Source organism: Salvelinus fontinalis, chromosome 12, assembly GCF_029448725.1.
Source record: "Salvelinus fontinalis isolate EN_2023a chromosome 12, ASM2944872v1, whole genome shotgun sequence".
Classification (NCBI taxonomy): Eukaryota; Metazoa; Chordata; class Actinopteri; order Salmoniformes; family Salmonidae; genus Salvelinus; species Salvelinus fontinalis.
The window spans coordinates 35,269,565-35,289,221 of record NC_074676.1 but is presented as its reverse complement, the minus strand read 5'-3'; the positions used below and the strand labels follow the sequence as shown (position 1 = coordinate 35,289,221).

General features: G+C 42.2%; 1 protein-coding gene across 1 annotated transcript in view; it reads right to left on the bottom strand.

Moving 5' to 3' along the window:
- The window catches only part of LOC129867246 (neurocan core protein-like), a 310,382-nt gene that overhangs the window by 187,686 nt on the left and 103,039 nt on the right, over nucleotides 1-19,657 (bottom strand). Inside the window, exons 4-7 of the mRNA XM_055940524.1 lie at nucleotides 16,394-16,562; nucleotides 11,776-11,950; nucleotides 3,759-3,886; nucleotides 1,435-1,728 (exon numbers count right to left, since the gene is read on the bottom strand). Coding sequence (XP_055796499.1) covers nucleotides 1,435-1,728; nucleotides 3,759-3,886; nucleotides 11,776-11,950; nucleotides 16,394-16,562 — 766 coding nt within the window. The remainder of the gene's footprint in view (nucleotides 1-1,434; nucleotides 1,729-3,758; nucleotides 3,887-11,775; nucleotides 11,951-16,393; nucleotides 16,563-19,657) is intronic.

Sequence of the window (19,657 nt, the reverse complement as noted above, 5' to 3'; positions counted from 1 at the left end):
AGAGTAGATCACTGTCTAAGTGGCGCAAGGACTTTTTCTTTACCAGCTTGTCTACATTTCACATTGTCTAACCATGATTTTGGTGGCTAAATATAAACATTTTCGATCAAACTGTATATGCATGTTGTAATGTGATGTTACAGGAGTGTCATCGGAAGAATTCTGAGAAGGTTAGTGAAAAAATTAATATCTTTTGGCGATGTTGACTTTTATCGCTCACTTTGGCTAGAATCAATGCTGGGCTGCTAATTGCTATGTGCTAAGCTAATATAACGATTTATTGTGTTTTCGCTGTAAGACACTTAGAAAATCTGAAATATTGTCTGTATTCACAGGATCTGTGTCTTTCGATTCGTGTATGCTGTGTATTTTTACGAAATGTTTGATGATTAGTAGTTAGGTAAACACGTTGCTCATTGTAATTATTCTAGTCCATTTGTGACGGTGGGTGCAATTGTAAACTATGCCATATACCTGAAATATGCACTTTTTTCTAACAAAACCTATCCCATACCATAAATATGTTATCAGACTGTCATCTAATGAGTTTTTTTGTTGGTTAGGGGCTATAAATATCTTAGTTTAGCCGAATTGGTGATGGCTACTGGTGTTGGTGGACAAATAAAAGATGGTGGATTATGCTAATGTGTTTTTAGGTAATAGATGTACATCTTTACATATTGTGTCTTCCCTGTAAAACATTTTAAAAATCGGAAATGTTGACTGGATTCACAAGATCTGTGTCTTTCATTAGCTGTATTGGACTTTAATGTGTGAAAGTTAAATATTTAAAAAAAATATTTTTTTTGAATTTCGCGGCACTGGTTTTTCAGTGGGGGGGGGGGGGGTGTGCCGCTAGCGCCACGCTGATCCTAGACAGGTTAATTAAGAAAGCATACATATTATATTGAGACGTTTTTACACTCTCCTTGGGTGACTTTACTTAAGGGCAAAGTCTAAGATAAGACTTCATTACGTCTGTATCAATTTAGTGCCTGTCAATCATTCTCCATGACACTCTGACGAGCTAATGCAGTCTAATGCAGATCACACTCTGCACAAACACAATCAAATCCACAGCACACTGGAGCCTACCGTCGCTCCCAAAGTGAACTTGAAACTAAGTTAGACATATCTCCAGTGGTCCAGCAACATTATAAACACTTTACAATGACACTGCAAGGACATTGAGGCTGCAGCCAGTGTACAGAACTCCGTTGGCTCTCTCTAAGTCTGCATTGAGAGCTTGGAAATGCTGATACTGGGCTCTAGCTGGTTGCTACAGTAGAAGACTTCAGATCCCAGAAGGGACCAAAATGTCACTGAATCCCCTCTGTGATAATTCATTAATTCATGCATGAGACAAACAACCCGCACTAATTAACAGAAATTAAACAGAAAGGTTGCCATGGCGATGGTGACCCCGGCCGTTACCTCGGTAGCAGTAGGCGTCGAAGCGGGTGGTGGTGTCTGGGAAACCGGTGCGGTTGGGGTTGTGGTAGACAGTGCGCACACCCGGATCATCCCCGCCACAGTTGCGCCGGGGAAGGTTTATGGGGTAGCGCACACTGCCGTCGGCCAGCCAGCCTGGGTCACACTGGTCCAGGCCAGTCTGCCAGGCTTGGTAGAGCTGCCCTGCCGTGGCCAGCTGGGCTCCCAGAGAGTGGCAATGGGTAGAGGCTGTGGCCAGGCTCAGCTTCTCTGGTACAGACGAGTGGAACACCTCACCTGGGAGAGGGGGGTGGAGATGGAGAGATTGGAGGTATAATGAGGTATAGTGTGAGGGGAAAGAGAGATAGGTATGGGAGGTGAAGTGGTACGGAGTAACGGGGGAGATAGGGGAATATGATGAGAATAAAGTACGAGATGGTTAGAGTGGTGTGAAATGTAATATAAGAAGTGTCAACAGACCAGATTGAACAGGAGGTCAGTGAAGTAATGATCCATGAGTCATGCAGAATCATTTCACAGAAGAACACTCAGAACCATAGAACCTGACAATGAACATCCATCCTATCCAGCTAGATAGCCCAGTCATTTGCAAGGTGTCATAAAATTACCTCATCTACTTCCTGTAGAACTATTAACTGACAGGTCTGGCTCTGCACAGTAACAAATTACCCAGATCTATTTTAAAGGCACCTGCTGTGAATATGACTCCATCCTCCTGTAGCAGTTTCCCTGATCCTGGCCACGGCAGTATTACTCACCACCCAGCTACAGCTTAAATCAGTGGTTCCCAACCAGGGGTAATAGGATGAGAATCTCTTTCTCTGCCTAACAGGAGAATTAACTTCCTTATGGCTGCAGGGGCAGTATTGAGTAGCTTGGATGAAAAGGTGCCCAGAGGTGCCCAGAGTAAACTGCCTGCTCCTCAGTCCCAGTTGCTAATATATGCATATTATTAGTATTGGATAGGAAACACTCTGAAGTTTCTAAAACTGTTTGAATGATGTCTGTGAGTATAACAGAACTCATATGGCAGGCAAAAACCTGAGAAAAAATCCAACCAGGAAGTGGGAAATCTGAGGTTTGTAGGTTTTCAACTCATTCCCTATCAAATACACAGTGGGATATGGGTCCTTTTGAACTTCCTAAGTCTTCCACTAGATGTCAACAGTCTTTAGAACCTTGTCTGGTGCTGCTACTGTGAAGGGAGGCCAAATGAGAGGGGATTGAGTAAGGTCTACCATGAGCATGGTCTACCATGCGCGTTCATGTGAGAGCGAGCTCTTTTCCATCGCACTTCTGAAGACAAAGGAATTCTCCGGTTGGAACATTATTGAAGATTTATGTTAAAAACATACTAAAGATTGATTCAATACATCGTTTGACATGTTTCTACTGACTGTTACGGAACTTTTTGACATTTTGTCTGCTTTTAGTGAACGCAGTTCGTGACTGGATTTGTTTACCAAACGCGCTAACAAAAGTAGCAATTTGGACATAAATGATGGACATTACCGAACAAATCAAACATTTATTGTGGAACTGGGATTCCTGGGAGTGTATTCTGATGAAGATCATCAAAGGTAAGTGAATATTTATAATGTTATTTCTGACTTCTGTTGACTGCACAATATGGCAGATATATTTTTGTCTTGATTGGGCTCTGAGTGCCGACCTCAGATTATTGCATGGTTTGCTTTTTCCGTAAAGCTTTTTTGAAATATGACACAGCGTTTGCATTAAGGAGAAGTGGATCTAAAATTCCATGCATAACAGTTGTATCTTTTAGCAATGTTTATTATGAGTATTCCTGTAAATTGATGTGGCTCTCTGCAAAATCACCAGATGTTTATGGAACTACTGAACATAACGCGCCAATGTAAACTGAGATTTTTGGATATAAATACGAACTTTATCGAACAAAACATACATGTATTGTGTAACATGAAGTCCTATGAGTGTCATCTGATGAAGATCATCAAAGGTTAGTAATTCATTTTATCTCTATTTCTGCTTTTTGTGACTCTTGTCTTTGGCTGGAAAAATGGCTGTGTTTTTCTGTGATTTGGCGGTGACCTAACATAATTGTTTGTGGTGCTTTCGCTGTAAAGCCATCTTTGTTTGAAGAATTTCAATTATGAAATTTCTGTTGTTTGAATTTGGTGCCCTGCACTTTCACTGGCTGTTGTCATATCGATCCCTTTAACAGGATTGCAGCCCTAAAAAGTTAAGTCAGGCTGATTCAGCATCGTATCTCCTGGGGCGCCTGGGACTTTGCACGGCCATGGATGACTAACATCTGATTGTACCTTGCAGTTGCTTGGCAAAGCAGTAGACATCAAACAGCTCGTCGGGGGCCCGATTGCCGTAGTTGCGCACTCCAGGTGAGTCCTCCCTGTCACCATAGCAACCTGGCCTGGGTGACTGGATAGGGTACCTGTGGAGAGCGAGAGAGAGAGAGAGAGGGGAGAGGGATGGGGGGAGCCAAATAATTTATTTGATGTATATCCGGGCTCCAACTGTGCAATTACTCTAAAGCACTGGTCACCAACCTTTTTTGAGTCGAGATCACATTCTTGGTCAAAATGAGATCACAAGCCGAGATCTACTTAAAAACATTTTTTTTACATGACTTAAAAGACATAAGCCTATACACAAAACAGTACTGTAATAATGAGGTTAAACATTATCACCACATATAGGCTTTGCTTGAATTGTTGTTCTTGTAGTTCTTCCTGTTGTTCTTCTCAGACCATTTAAAAAAAAAATATTTCAACATTTGAGGTAAGTTATATGATCACACTGGTAATAGATCAGTTGTTTGTATTTGTATTTGTATTTATTATGGATCCCCATTAGCTGCTGCCAAGGCAGCAGCTACTCTTCCTGGGGTCCGGCAGAATTAAGGCAGTTATACAAATTTAAAAACATTACAATACATTCACTACAGAACTCACAACACACTAAGTGTGTGCCCTCAGGCACATACTCCACTACCACATATCTACAACACAAAATCCATGTGTATGTGTGTGTATAGTGCGTATGTTATCATGTGTGTGTATGCATGTGTCTGTGCCTATGTTTGTGTTGCTTCACAGTCCCTGCTGTTCCATCAGGTGTATTTTTACCTGCTTTTAAATCTGATTCTACTGCTTGCATCAGTTACCTGATGTGGAATAGATTTCCATGTAGTCATGGCTCTATGTAGTACTGTGTGCCTCCCATAGTCTGTTCTGGACTTGGGGACTGTGAAGAGACCTCTGGTGGCATGTCTTGTGGGATATGCATGGGTGTCCGAGCTATGTGCTAGTATTTTAAACAGACAGCTTGGTATTTTCAGCTTGTCAACACCTCTTATGAAAACAAGTAATGATGATGTCAATCTCTCTTCCACTTTGAGCCATGAGAGATTGACATGCATATCATTAATGTTAGAGCTCCGTGCACTTTTAAGGGCCATCTGCGCTGCCCTGTTCTGAGCCAACTGCAATTTTCCCAAGTCCCTCTTTGTGGCACCTGACCACACTACTGAACAGTCGTCCAGGTGCGACAAAACTAGGGCCTGTAGGACCTGCCTTGTTGATAGTGTTGTTAAGAATGCAGAGCAATGCTTTATTATGGACAGACTTCTCCTGATCTTAGCTACTGTTGTATCAATATGTTTTGACCATGACAGTTTACAATCCAGGGTAACTCCAAGCAGTATAGTCACCTCAACTTGCTCAATTTCCACATTATTCATTATGAGATGTAGTTGAGGTTTAGGGTTTAGTGAATGGTTTGTCCCAAATACAATGCTTTTAGTTTTGGAAATATTTAGGACTAACTTATTCCTTGCTACCCATTCCAAAACTAACTAGCTTTTTGTTAAGTGTTGCAGTCATTTCAGTTGCTGTAGTAGCTGACATGTATAGTGTTGAGTCATCCGCATACATAGACACACTGTACTTACTCAAAGCCAGTAGTATGTCGTTAGTAAAGACAGAAAAAAGCAAGGGGCCTAAACAGCTACCCTGGGGAGTTCCTGCTTCTACCTGGATTATGTTTGAGAGGCTTCCATTAAATAACACCCTCTGTGTTCTGTTAGACAAGTAACTCTTTATCTACATTATAGCAGGGGATGTAAAGCCATAGCACATCAGTTTTTCCAGCAGCAGACTATGATCGATAATGTCAAAAGCTGCACTGAAGTCTAACAAGACAGCCCCCACATCATTGTATCATCAATTTCTCTCAGCTAATCATCAGTCATTTGTGTAAGTGCTGTGCTTGTTGAGTGTCTTTCTCTATATGCATGCTGAAAGTCTGTTGTCAGTTTACTGTGAAATTGCATTGTATCTGGTCAAACACCATTTTTTCCAGAAGTTTACTAAGGGTTGGTAATAGGCTAATTGGTCAGCTATTTGAGACATTAAAGAGGGCTTTACTATTCTTGGGTAGCGGAATGACTTTAGCTTCCCTCCAGGCCTGAGGGCACACACTCTCTAGTAGGCTTAAATTGAAATTGTGGCAAATAGGAGGGACAATATCTATTATCCTCAGTAATTTTACATCCAGATTGTCAGACCCCGGTGGCTTGTCATTGTTGATAGACAACAATCATTTTTTCACCTCTTCCACACTGACTTTATGGAATTCAAAACTACAAATCTTCTTTTTCATAATTTGGTCAGATATACTTGGATGTGTAGTGTCAGCGTTTGTTGCTGGCATGTCATCCCTAAGTTTGTTTATCTTGCCAATGAAAAAGTAATTAAAGTAGTTGGCAATATCAGTGGGTTTTGTGATAAATGAGCCATCTGATTCAATGAATGAAGGAGCCGAGTTGGCTTTTTTCCCAAAAATTTCATTTAAGGAGCTCCAAAGCTTTTTACTATCATTCTTAATATAATTCATATTTTTTTCATAGTATAGTTTATTTTTTATTTAGCTTAGTCACATGATTTCTTAATTTGCAGTACATTTGCCAATCAGTTGGGCGGCCAGACTTATTTTCCATACCTTTTGCCTACAATTTTTAAATTCCTCATCCTCATTTGCTTAATTGGTGCGTGCTTATTAGTAACTGGAAGCAATTTCATAAATGTGTCTGGTTGCTCCTGATTACACACCACAGACCAGCAAATATTCTTTACATCATCAACATATGAATCACTACAAAATGTATTACATGACCTATTACACTATATATTAGGCCCAGTCTTTGGAACTTTGGTTTTCCTAGATATGGCTATTATATTGTGATCACTACATACTATGGATTTGGACACTGCTTTAAAGAAAATTTCTGTAGCATTAGTAAAGATGTGATCAATACATGTTGATGATTTCATTCCTGTGCTGTTTGTAAATACCCTGCTAGGTTAACTGACAACCTGAATCAGGTTGCAGGCACTGGTAACAGTTTGACGTTTTTTCTTGAGTGGGCAGCTTGATGAGAGTCAGTCAATATCTAAATCACCCTGAAAATATATTTCTCTGTTGATATCACATTCATTATCAAGCATTTCACACATAATATCCAGATACTGACTGTTAGCACTTGGTGGTCTATAGCAGCTTCCCACAAGAATGGGCTTTAGGTGAGGCAGATGAACCTGTAGCCATATTACTTCAACATTATTTATTTAGTTATTGACTTCATGGACCTTGTTTCTCAGTCTGCATATGTTAATATGGGCTATTTTTTAGCACTTTTCTGGGTTGCTTGATTGTTGTATTACTTGTGAGGCACAGCTGAGTGGGTATATATGTTAATAATTTGTACCCTGATTAAAACTTCTTGTCAATAGGGGGTGCTGTTAGCACTTTTTTTTTCTTGATGTTGCCAAATTAAACTGCCCAGTACTCAATTCTTGCTCGTACAATATGCATATTATTATTATTATTGGATAGAAAACACTCTCTAGTTTCTATAACCGTTGGAATTATGTCTCTGAGTGAAACAGAACTCATTCTACAGCACTATTCCTGACAGGGAGTGAGATTTCAGAAATCTTGGCCTCTGTTCCTAGGTCAGTTTTTAGGTCCCTGTGAATGCTATGGGGATACAAACACTGCCTACGCCTTCCTCTAGATGTCAGTAGGTGGTGACAATTTGAATGGAGTCGATTGCGCAATCTGGGACTTTATAAAAGACCAAAGGGCGGAAGTACATTTCTTTTCTTCCCTGTGCTTGACGCACGATGGACGTCGGACTGGCCTCCTTCCAAGCTTTGGTTTAGCCAGTAATATATCTCTGGTCATGTTTTTACTCGTTATAGGTGTTAAAAACATCATACGGTAGTTAATTTAAACCGTTTTATAGCAATTTATATCCGTTTAGTGCGATTTTCTGGCATTTCTTTGTGACGCACTTCCAAGAGTTGGAGACTTTTCCAGTACATGTCGAACGTTAGTGGCCATTTCGACAGGACAAGAGGACATCTTTCGACCAAAAGACGATTAGACCGGAGAAAGGATACATTGCCCAAGATTCTGATGGAAGTTCAGCTAATAGTAAGAACTATTTATGATGATAAATCGTTGTTCTGTTGAAAAATGTTAAACGCATATTCCGCCATTTTCTTTGGGGTAGCTTCGCTTTGGCGCACCCTGTATTGCACAGTAAGGATAATTTAAAAAATGTAATTCAGCGATTGCATTAAGAACTAATTTGTCTTTCAATTGCTGTCCACCCTGTATTTTTTAGTCAAGTTTATGATTATTTATTCATTAGACTAGATCACTGTCCAAGATGGCGCCCGACATTTTCTGGCCAGTTTGGCTACTATTCTCATTGTATAACCACGTTTTTTTGTGGCTAAATATGCACATTTTCGAACAAACTCTATATGTATGTTGTAATATGATGTTACAGGAGTGTCATCGGAAGAATTCTGAGAAGGTTAGTGAAAAAATTAATATATTTTGGTGGTTTATACGTTATCGCTATTTTTGCCTTGAATCAATGCTGTTGTGATGTTTGCTATTGTGGTAAGCTAATATAACGCTATATTGTGTTTTTGCTGTAAAACACTTAGAAAATCTGAAATATTGGCGGGATGCACAAGATCTGTGTCTTTCATCTGCTGTACGCTGGGTATTTTTAAGAAATGTTTTATGATGAGTAATTAGCTAATACACGATGGTCTCTGTAGTTATTCTAGTCGCTTTGGTGAGAGTTGTGACAGTGGCTGCAATGGTAAACTATGATTTATACCTGAAATATGCACATTTTTTCTAACAAAACATATGCTATACAATAAATATGTTATCAGACTGTCATCTGATGAAGTTGTTTCTTGGTTAGTGGCTATTTATATCTTTATTTGGTCGAATTTGTGATAGCTACTGATGGAGTAAAAAAATGGTGGAGTAAAGAAGTGGTGTCTTTTGCTAACGTGGTTAGCTAATAGATTTACATATTGTGTCTTCCCTGTAAAACATTTTAAAAATCAGAAATGATGGCTGGATTCACAATATGTGTATCTTTCATTTGGTGTCTTGGACTTGTGATTTCATGAACATTTTATTATATGATATCCCTGTGGCTTTAGGCTAGGCAATGCTAGTCAGCTTTTTTGATGGGGGTGCTTCCGGGTCCGGGTTTGTGAGGTGTTAGAGGTTATTAACTGACTTGCATAGTTAAATAAAGGTTAAATAGAAAATAAATAAATAAAATATCCTTTCTATTTTATTCAGCTTTGTTCAATTGTATTCTTCATACTATAAAATAATATTAAATAATTCCATAGAATTCTAAGCAGATCTTTTCTGCTAAATGAACTAGTGTAGTCCACCAGATCAGGACTAATACAAGGACAACTCAGAGTATGCTATTCTGTTATTTTGAAATAGACTACATTTTCTTCATATCATGTTTCTTTAGACCTGTCTAAAATAAATAATGGATTTAGGTAGGCTATATTACATGGATTTATTAGACTTTTTAAAATATAGATGATCCAAAGCTCTGCATGTGTGGAAGTCTAAATGTATTTATGTTAATGCTTTTATTTTTTGTAGATTTTTTATTTTTTATTTATTTTCCTACCTTTATTAAATTAACGGTCAATTACCGTGAGACCGGCAGTTATTTGCTTGACAATCACCGGCTGACAAAATTTTGTGACCACCACAGCCCTAGGTGGGGCTAAGGCTTAAGAGTCTGTGAACGATGCTGAATGGGTGTAGACAAAGAAGAGCTCTCCAGTAGGTGTATCAAAACATTCAAGGGCTATTTCTCAAAAGTGGGTTTACAAGTTTATCAACTTTCAAAGCAGAATTACTTTCCCATTGTTCCTCAACTGCAGTGTATGATATACAATTTCTATACTTTTTATACAACGTAAAAATAAAAAAACATTTCAAATTTTGCTACATAAGACTGAATCGAGGTGGCTGGTCACATTTGCTTTTTTATTTTACTGCAGAGGGAGCGAGCAGCAGATTGAGGGTTTGCCTCTCAACATCCCTCCGCTCGCCCTTTCCTCCACTGACACTGACCAAAAAGGGACATTGTCTTGTAGCTGATGGCGAAACTCGAGTCATACTGCATTATTTCTGCCAAATGCACAAATTAATGCTTTTACGCCTATGACCAGAGAAAGTGAAATATTCCTCGATATAAAAAATTCCCAAGGCGCTAATAACAACAACGCAAGCCTATCAATACATTTTCCTACACATTCATTGCAACTGCAGTGCTGGTTGTAGCACAAGTGTGAGTGGAAGTAGGGAGAGTGTGCATTTTATGGCTTATAAAAGTGTTAAATAGAAAGTGTTGACAGTGCTGGGTAAAAACTTAATCATGAACTCAGTCATAACAACAGCAACGCAACTTTGCTGTATTCGTTGACAGTCTCTCTCTAGTTATGTTTTTAAACGTTTTGAATACTCACAGTATGAACTTTGCTGTAGCTTTCTTTTACGTCTGCTACATTACTGCAGAGACAGTAATCTGAGCCATCCGATTGGCCAGTGGTAGGCCTATAGAGCACTTGATTTGCTTCCCCAGGGCCCGCCAGGAAGGCAGTTTGTACATTCAGACATCTGAAATGGTTCAAAATGGGAACACGTCACCCACCCGGCGAGCAGGGTAGCTGAATTGGGTGTACCTACCGCCAACAGCGTGAGACGAATAAATGAAAAATAGGAACACAGGGCTTATCGTTGGAATCGACCAGTCGATCGCGTTCGATCGGTTGGTGACCACTGCTTTAAGGTACATCGATTCAAACAGCATTGAGGGTGCAGTCTAAATGCTGATTAAGAGATTATGTATACAGGCATACAGGGGCTTATGGATGGCAAAAGGAAGGAAGGCTTCTTACACTCAGTAGCTACAATCCTGCATGAGCTTGGATAGCAACCGTTGTCGTCAGACAATGTTATAGCTAAATCCCCCATCTCAGCCTTCCATCCTGATCGCTGATGTCTATATTTTTACATTATTAATTGCACATTTGCCTCGTCACTGATGTGAAGCCAAGTAGCTCTGGAGATGGACCAATTATATGTGTCCCAGGTGGGGAGGAGGGGAAAGGATAGGATGCCGATGTCAGGGGAAATCTGTAGAGGAGAAATATGCAGCTGCTTCTTCAGTGCAATTATTGGGCAGACGTTTGAGATAAAGACGTGTAAAAAATATCCACACGGACTCTGAATGTCACACACACACAAATAAACACACACACACACACACACACACACACACACACACACACACACACACACTGACTATCCGTCATCAGACATAAGGGGAGGTGGCAAGCTGAAAAACAAACATCAACATGAAAGTTAGTTGAGGGATAGTTGTGGCTAAAATGGCGGAGAGTAATGAGGAATGACAGAGCTAGCCTCTGAGATGTAAACAAGCAATTAAATCCTTCAGGAGTTTATGAGAGGACCATTGGGGTCAAAACAGTTTGCATACTGTACTTTCTGTCAGTAATTTAATTCCCTGGTTCCTTATTTGGGCCACAGAGGCCACAGAGAATTGTCAACATAAAAGTTATCTAATTGCCTATCAAAGCCCTGTCATTTTTCATTAGGCTGAAGTAAACTTATACTTTGCCACTTCATAAAGATTCGTATTCGTCAGATATTGCTTTACATTGCTGCAGCAGATAAGTATCGTAAGTAAACAATTTATATATAAGCAATTTATACAGCCCTATTATACAAACCTATAAGGACAGGCCGTCATTGTAAATGAGAATGTGTTCTTATTTGACTCGCCTGGATAAATAAAGGTAAAATAAAAACATTAAATAAGATAGTCGCCATGCTGTGATGTGTTTTGCTTGAGTTGTGCGTCATGCCCGGTTGTCTTGTCCTTACCTCACGCTCTGGTCAGATAGCCAGCCGGCGTCACAGTTGTCATACCCGTCAGCAAAGGTGGCCTGGAGCTGAGCAGGCGTGGCGATGACAGCTGAGTTCTCCAGACACACCTGCTGGGCGTCAGGGAAGGACAGGGCGTAGCGGTCATGAGGAGCACGGTAGTGGAACACCACACCTGGAGAGGACACAGAGGTGAAAACACGTACGGCGACACCAGGGCAATATGGAGATATTGTACGCAGGCATGCACGCCCATAAACACACACACGCCCATACCCACATACACGCCCATAAACACACACACGCCCATAAACACACACACGCCCATACACACATACACGCCCATACACACACACACGCCCATACACACACACACGCCCATAAACACACACACGCCCATACACACATACACGCCCATACACACATACACGCCTATACACACACACACGCCCATAAACACATACACGCCCATACACACATACACGCCCATGCACACATACACGCCCATAAACACACACACGCCCATACACACATACACGCCCATACACACATCCACACCCATAAACACATACACGCCCATACACACACACACGCCCATACACACATACACGCCCATACACACATACACGCCCATACACACATACACGCCCATAAACACATACACGCCCATACACACACACACGCCCATACACACATACACGCCCATAAACACACACACGCCCATACACACATACACGCCCATACACACATCCACACCCATAAACACACACACGCCCATACACACATACACGCCCATACACACACACACGCCCATAAACACATACATGCCCATACACACATACACGCCCATACACACATACACGCCCATAAACACATACACGCCCATAAACACATACACGCCCATAAACACATACACGCCCATAAACACATACACGCCCATACACACATACACGCCCATACACACACACACGCCCATACACACATACACGCCCATAAACACACACACGCCCATACACACATACACGCCCATACACACACACACGCCCATAAACACATACATGCCCATACACACATACACGCCCATACACACATACACGCCCATAAACACATACACGCCCATACACACATACACGCCCATACACACACACACGCCCATAAACACATACATGCCCATACACACATACACGCCCATACACACATACACGCCCATAAACACATACACGCCCATACACACATACACGCCCATAAACACACACACGCCCATAAACACACACACGCACATTCACACATACACGCCCATAAACACACACACAAAAAAACTCTGCTCAAACCCTACATTATCATGTACTTCAAACATTCTATCTTTAACTGCACAGAAAGTCAAGAAAACATATAAAAACGACCTCATAGACTGAAGTGAATTAGCATCAGACAGGCGTATCTTTATGGGAGAGATCTTGTCCTTGGATACAGTGAATGACAAACAGCTAAAATGTTCGCTTTACTACTTTAGCACACAGTCCACATCAGTACTGTCTTGCTTTCATAGCCAGAAAATTAAACAGTGAAATAAAACAGTGATGAGAGAGAGATTGAAAGAGAGAAGAGAGATAAAAGAAACAAAGGAACGCGAGATGACTCCCATGCGCTCATTCCCTGACCTGTGAATGACCAGGATTCCTCTCCACTGTGCAGAGAAATGGGAAAGGAATTGCTTTTGAAGTGTCCATCTCACTCCCCCACCAGGCTAGCATCACTGACCTCCACTACATGTGGGGCCACCGCGGTCTGAACTTCACACATTCAATCCCAGCAGAGCCCACTACATGAAAGCCTGTGGACAGGGAGGCAGAGGGAGGCTGGGATATAGCTCCAAACATAGGCTCCTTTATCTTCTGCTGCTTTGTGCAATAGAATGACAGACTCCTTGGGGCGTGGACCAATTTGACCAATCACGCTGCAGGCTAGCCTCAGAAAATGAGCCAGGCATCCCTCAGTGGTACAGTCTACACATGCACTCACATATATATGTACGTAGCACACAGGCACACACACAGATACACATACACACACACACACACACCAGGCACGTGCACAGATAGGGCTCAGCCAATGCCCAAGCACCTGCCCTTTTTCCCTACTATGAAAAAGTGGATATTAATTTGTAATTGTATTAATTTAAGTCTCTTTTCATTTTAGTTGTAATTTTAAATGTAGCGAATTGCACATCAAACTAGCTAATTTCATAAGCGTTTGGATCTCACTAAGTTCCCCTCCTCTGCCCTCCCACCCCAAGTGCGCACTCGCCTGACCTGATTGTGGCCACTGGCTGCGGGCGCAGGGCAGAAGACATGAATACTGGTAGGAGGCTACATTACAGTTGGATCTGTCGTATGTGTCTCTCAACGTCAGGGACAAAGAATGGGGCATTTCAACTGCATGTTAATAAGAGGCAGATGTCAGCAGGAAAACAAACTCCAATCAAGTAAAAACACATTTGTTTCGACAGCTAGCTAGAATATTTCAACTACATCATCATTTGCTCTGATCAACTGATAGCAACTCGTTTCCCGATGTCAATCATCTTTTGTCATCTCTAGGCCTAGTAGTTATTGGCACCAACTTGTATTAAAATGTATGATGAGTGAGTGTGTTGTTGCATATAAATGTTGACATTTTGTCTACAGGGCAGTTACGAATTCTGAAAGTCTATTGATTTTTTAAAATCTTGAGTACGGTCTGTGCACGGCCTTAACACGCACACGGACACACACACACGCACGCACGCACGCACACGCACACACACTGGCCCCTCTACAGGCCTCCATCCTGTTTCCCTATACTGCTGCACTGTACACTCCAGCTCAACTTCAGGACGTTGTACCAGGAGTGTTCTCTTTCATTTGGGCTTTCTCTATCCTCTCCCAGGCTCTCTGTTAGCGTTCCTTCTCCTCCGAGGCAAGCCAGGCCAAACACAGAGAGGCTAGCTGCTAGCGTCTCTGGCGTTTGGGAGACGAATGGGTCACGTTGCCCAGAACTAATACACTTACTCTAGGTTTACCAAACCATAACACACAGCAGGAAGAGAGACCACATACTGAGATAGATGTATATAGCTGTATGTAATTCAGTGATGCCCTTGTTGTATCACGGTATATAACACTAATACAGTCCTATCTGTGCAGAGAATCTAGTAGACCTATATAGCAGATATCATCACCAGTGTGTAAATATGCCTATTTGTGGCTCAGCACTTAAGCCGGCCTGACATATCTCATGACTGTGGCTGACAGAGAGGATCAATGCCTGAGCTCTAATTGGTGAGACAGACAATTGACCGTTCAATATGGGCCGAAAGCACAGGTGGAAAACCTCATCAAGGCTTAGATGACACACAATCAGCGCAGCCCTGAATTAATATGATATTGATATGGCCGGCCCAGTATCAATACGTTGTCATTTAATATATTAAGCACTTGGAGGAGTTAGTATTGGGACTGGTGCGCTCTGCAATGTAGCATGACTTGCAATAAATGACTAAGCCCAGAGGATGACTCGGTTCGCTCCTAGAAGGACCAGCGGGTAATGGGTTTCTGTTTCAGAAGGAGGGAGGGGTTTTTATGGCATGTTAATTGATTGGCTGTGCGGAGGGACAGGGTCTCTTGAGCACCGAGCCAGGGGTCTCTATGGGACCAATAAAGTGCACTCATGGAAAGAGAAGAGAGAGAGAGAGAGCTGTGGGTGGAAAAAAAACAAAGCCCTTGATGTCATATTCATTGTGAGAAAGCCACTGTCACACATGCACAGGCAAGCAGGAATGCACACAGATCCACAAGCTCATGGGCACAAACCCACAGTGGCTATATCAGGTAATAATATCTCTGCTATTTTCACTGGGAGCCCATGGATTCTGGGTACAGTCCGTGGGTGAGTGAATGAGATAACTGGGCTTAATGTGGACATGATGCTCAGCTCACGCTGGCAACATTGTGTAGATCTAGGTGAGCTAGAGCAGCACTGTAAAGCTAATGCTCAGAGCAGAGCGCCACTTCCCTCTACTCATTACTCTAATAGGCGATTATTAAAAACAGCAAGTGACCTGGAAAAATCTGATGATGTTTCTCAGCTCAGAGACTTTCATTTGGTAATTACTTTGATACTATTAGCTGATATGGCATAATATCCCCAGGCCATTACAGTGCAGCAGTGGGTGGATTCAACATAACCTACACCTCAGAGCCCTCAAAGTAAAACTAGCTGAATAGCACACTTTATTTTCTCATTATGCTTATTTGTTTTCATGAGCGGCTGGGTCAACGATCTGTTACTCGGTCCAGTTGGCACACGTTGTTCCATTCCCCAGACCAGACATTTCCACAAAGTTAACAAACCCACTGGCTTATACAATGACTCTATTAGCAATGCCAGGTAGAGGTACAGTCAGGGTTGTGTTCATTAGGCCACAAACACTTCAAAGCGTTTCGCAACGGAAAAGGAAAATGGCCATTTCTTATTTGACAAGTCCAGGTAGTCCTTCCCTGGTTGGATACGTTTTCTTCCATTTGATGCCTAATGAACAGAATCTGTGTGTAATAGGTGTAACAGGGGTCAGTACTACCTGTGACCTCCAGAGGAACGGTGTCCTGTTCATCGTTGATGCCCACCACCACCTCACAGCGGAACATGCCCGAGTCACTGGAGCGCAGGGCGCTCAGTGCCATGCTGGCGTTGAAACGGTTGTCCTGGTAACCGGGCAGGGTGACGCGCCCCTGGAACGCCTTCTTCACCTAAACCACGGAAAGACAGTACAGTTATTAACACAATTAAAACATAGTTAGGAAAGACAAATAAAACAGCAATGAAAAAGAAAAAGGACATTCCACTCAATGGCTGCTGGTCCAATTATTACAGTTGGCAGCAAAAAAACAGTGGAGTGGATTTTTCTTATTTTTATAGAAAGAAGAAAGGATTGTGCAGTAAGTATAGTTACATGTTAAGTTGAATATATGTATTGGATGGATGGCCAACACACTCTTCATATAAAATTAGGGCTGGCTGTCACGCCCTGACCTTAGAGATCCTTTTTATGTCTCTATTTTGGTTGGTCAGGGCGTGAGTTGGGGTGGGCATTCTAAGTTTTGTTCTATGTTTTCCATTTCTATGTGTTTGACCGGGTGTGGTTCTCAATCAGAGGCAGCTGTCTGTCGTTGTCTCTGATTGAGAACCATACTTAGGTATCCTTTTTCCACCTGTGTGTTGTGGGTAGTTGTTTTCTGTTTTGTGTCTGCACCAGACAGGACTGTTTCGTTCCGTTTACTCTCTTTGGTGTTTTTTTTATTTCAGTGTTCCGTTTATTTATTAAATTAAAATGAACATTTCCCACGCTGCGTTTTGGTCCACTCCTTCTTCCCAGGATGATCGTTACAGAACTACCTACCACCAAAGGACCAAGCAGCGTGGTGGAATGGACTCCTGGACATGGGAGGAAATCTTGGACGGCAAGGGACCCTGGGCACAGCCGGGAGAGTATCGCTGTCCTAAAGAGGAGCTGGAGGCAGCTAAATCAGAGCGGCGCTACGAGGAGTTGGCTCGAGGAAATGTGCACGAGAGGCAGCCCCAGAATTTTTTTGGGGGGAGCCACACGAGGAGACTGGCGGAGTCAGGTAGGAAACCTGAGCCAACTCCCCGTGCTTACCGTGGCGAGCGTCGTACTGGTCAGGCACCGTGTTATCCTGTTATGGCTGCAGGGGGCGTATTGAGTAGCCAGATAAAATGTGCCCATTTCAAACGGCGTCGTACTCAATTCTTGCTCGTACAATATGCATATTATTATTACAATTGGATAGAAAACACTCTCTAGTTTCTAAAACCGTTTGAATTATTTCTCTGAGTGAAACAGAACTCCTTCTGCAGCACTTTTCCTGACCAGGAAGTGAAATGTCAGAAATCGATGCTCTGTTCAACTGCATGCCTATACATGGGCGTGATACGTAAGAGTCTACAAACACTTCCTACGCCTTCCCCTGGTTGTCAAGATGCGGTGAGAGAAGAAATTTCGTGTCTATCTTGGTCTGAGGTGGAATAAAAGGTCTTTGTTTGACGTGACCGTCCATATCCTGTTTCTGGAGCGCGCGAAAGAGGACATGGATATGGCTTCTGTTTAGCTGTCGTTATGAACGACGAACATCTCCGTCTTAGATTTTATTTGATACATGTCACCATATCATCGTAACGTATGTTTTTTCAATATAGTTTAATCAGATTATTGAATTTTTTTCGGGAGTTTTGCCGTGTTCCGTTCTCTAACTTTGTTGACTTTGGAGTGATCCGTCCCACTTGGCAAGTGCCCATGCTAAATGAAGAGGGATATTTGCCGTTCCAGATCAAAACAACGACTGTTCTGGACAAAGGACACCTTATCCAACATTCTGACGGAAGATCACCAAAAGTAAGAAACATTTTATGATGCTATTTCTAATATCTGTCGTGCATGTTGACTGGTCGTGGGCGCCCAAGTGTTTCTGGCTATTGTGGCTATGCTAATATCACGCTACATTTTGTTTGCGCTGTAAAACATTTAATAAATCGGAAATATTGTCTAGAATCACAAGATGCCTGTCTTTCAATTGCTGTACACTATGTATTTTTCAGAAATGTTTTATGATGAGTAATTAGGTATTTGACGTTGGTGTCTGTAAATATTATGGCTGCTTTCGGTGCAATTTCTGATTGTAGCTGAAATGTAAACTATGATTTATACCTGAAATATGCAAATTTTCGGAAAAAAACATATGCCATACAATAAATATGTTATCAGACTGTCATCTGATGAGGTTGTTTCTTGGTTAGTGGCTATTTTTATCTTTATTTGGCCGAATTTGTGATAGCTACTGATGGAGTCATAAACTGATGGAGTAAGAATATTGGTGTCTTTTGCTAACGTGGTTAGCTAATAGATTTACATATTGTGTCTTCCCTGTAAAACATTTTAAAAATCGGACATGTTGGATTGATTCACAAGATGTGCACCTTTCATCTGGTGTCTTGGACTTGTTAATGTGTGAAAGTGAAATATTTAAAAAATATATCTTTTGAATTTCGCGCCCTGCACTTGAAGTGGCTGTTGTCATAATTGTACCGGCGTCGGGCTGCAGCCATAAGAAGTTATGCAGTGGAGCGCACGGTGTCTCCAGCACGTGTTCTTAGCCCGGTGCGCTATATCCCAGCTCCTCACATCGGCCGGGCTAGAGTGGGCATCGAGCCAGGACGGAGTGTGCCAGCCTTGCTCTCCAGACCTCCAGTACATCTCTACGGCCCAGGATATCCTGCGCCGGCTCTGCACACTGTGTCTCCAGTGCGTCTGCACAGCCCAGTGCGTCCTGTGCCTGCGCCCCGCACGTGCAGGGCCAAATTCACCAGCCAGGACGGGTTGTGCAAGCTCTTTGCTCGAGACCTCCAGTGCGCCTCCAGTGCGCCTCATACTACCCACCACTGCGACCTATATGCTCTTGTCGGCTGGCCCTCGCTACATATTCGTCACCAGACCCACTGGCTCCAGGTCATCTATAAGTCTTTGCTAGGTAAAGCTCTGCCTTATCTCAGCTCACTGGTCACCATAGCAACACCCACCCGTAGCATGCGCTCCAGCAGGTATATCTCACTGGTCATCCCCAAAGCCAACACCTCCTTTGGCTGCCTTTCCCTCCAGTTCTCTGCTGCCAATGACTGGAACGAATTGCAAAAATTGCTGAAGTTGGAGACTTATATCTCCCTTACTAACTTTAAGAATCAGCTATCTGAGCAGCTCACCGATCACTGCAGCTGTACACAGCCCATCTGTAAATAGCCCATCCAACTACCTACCTCATCCCCATATTGTTTT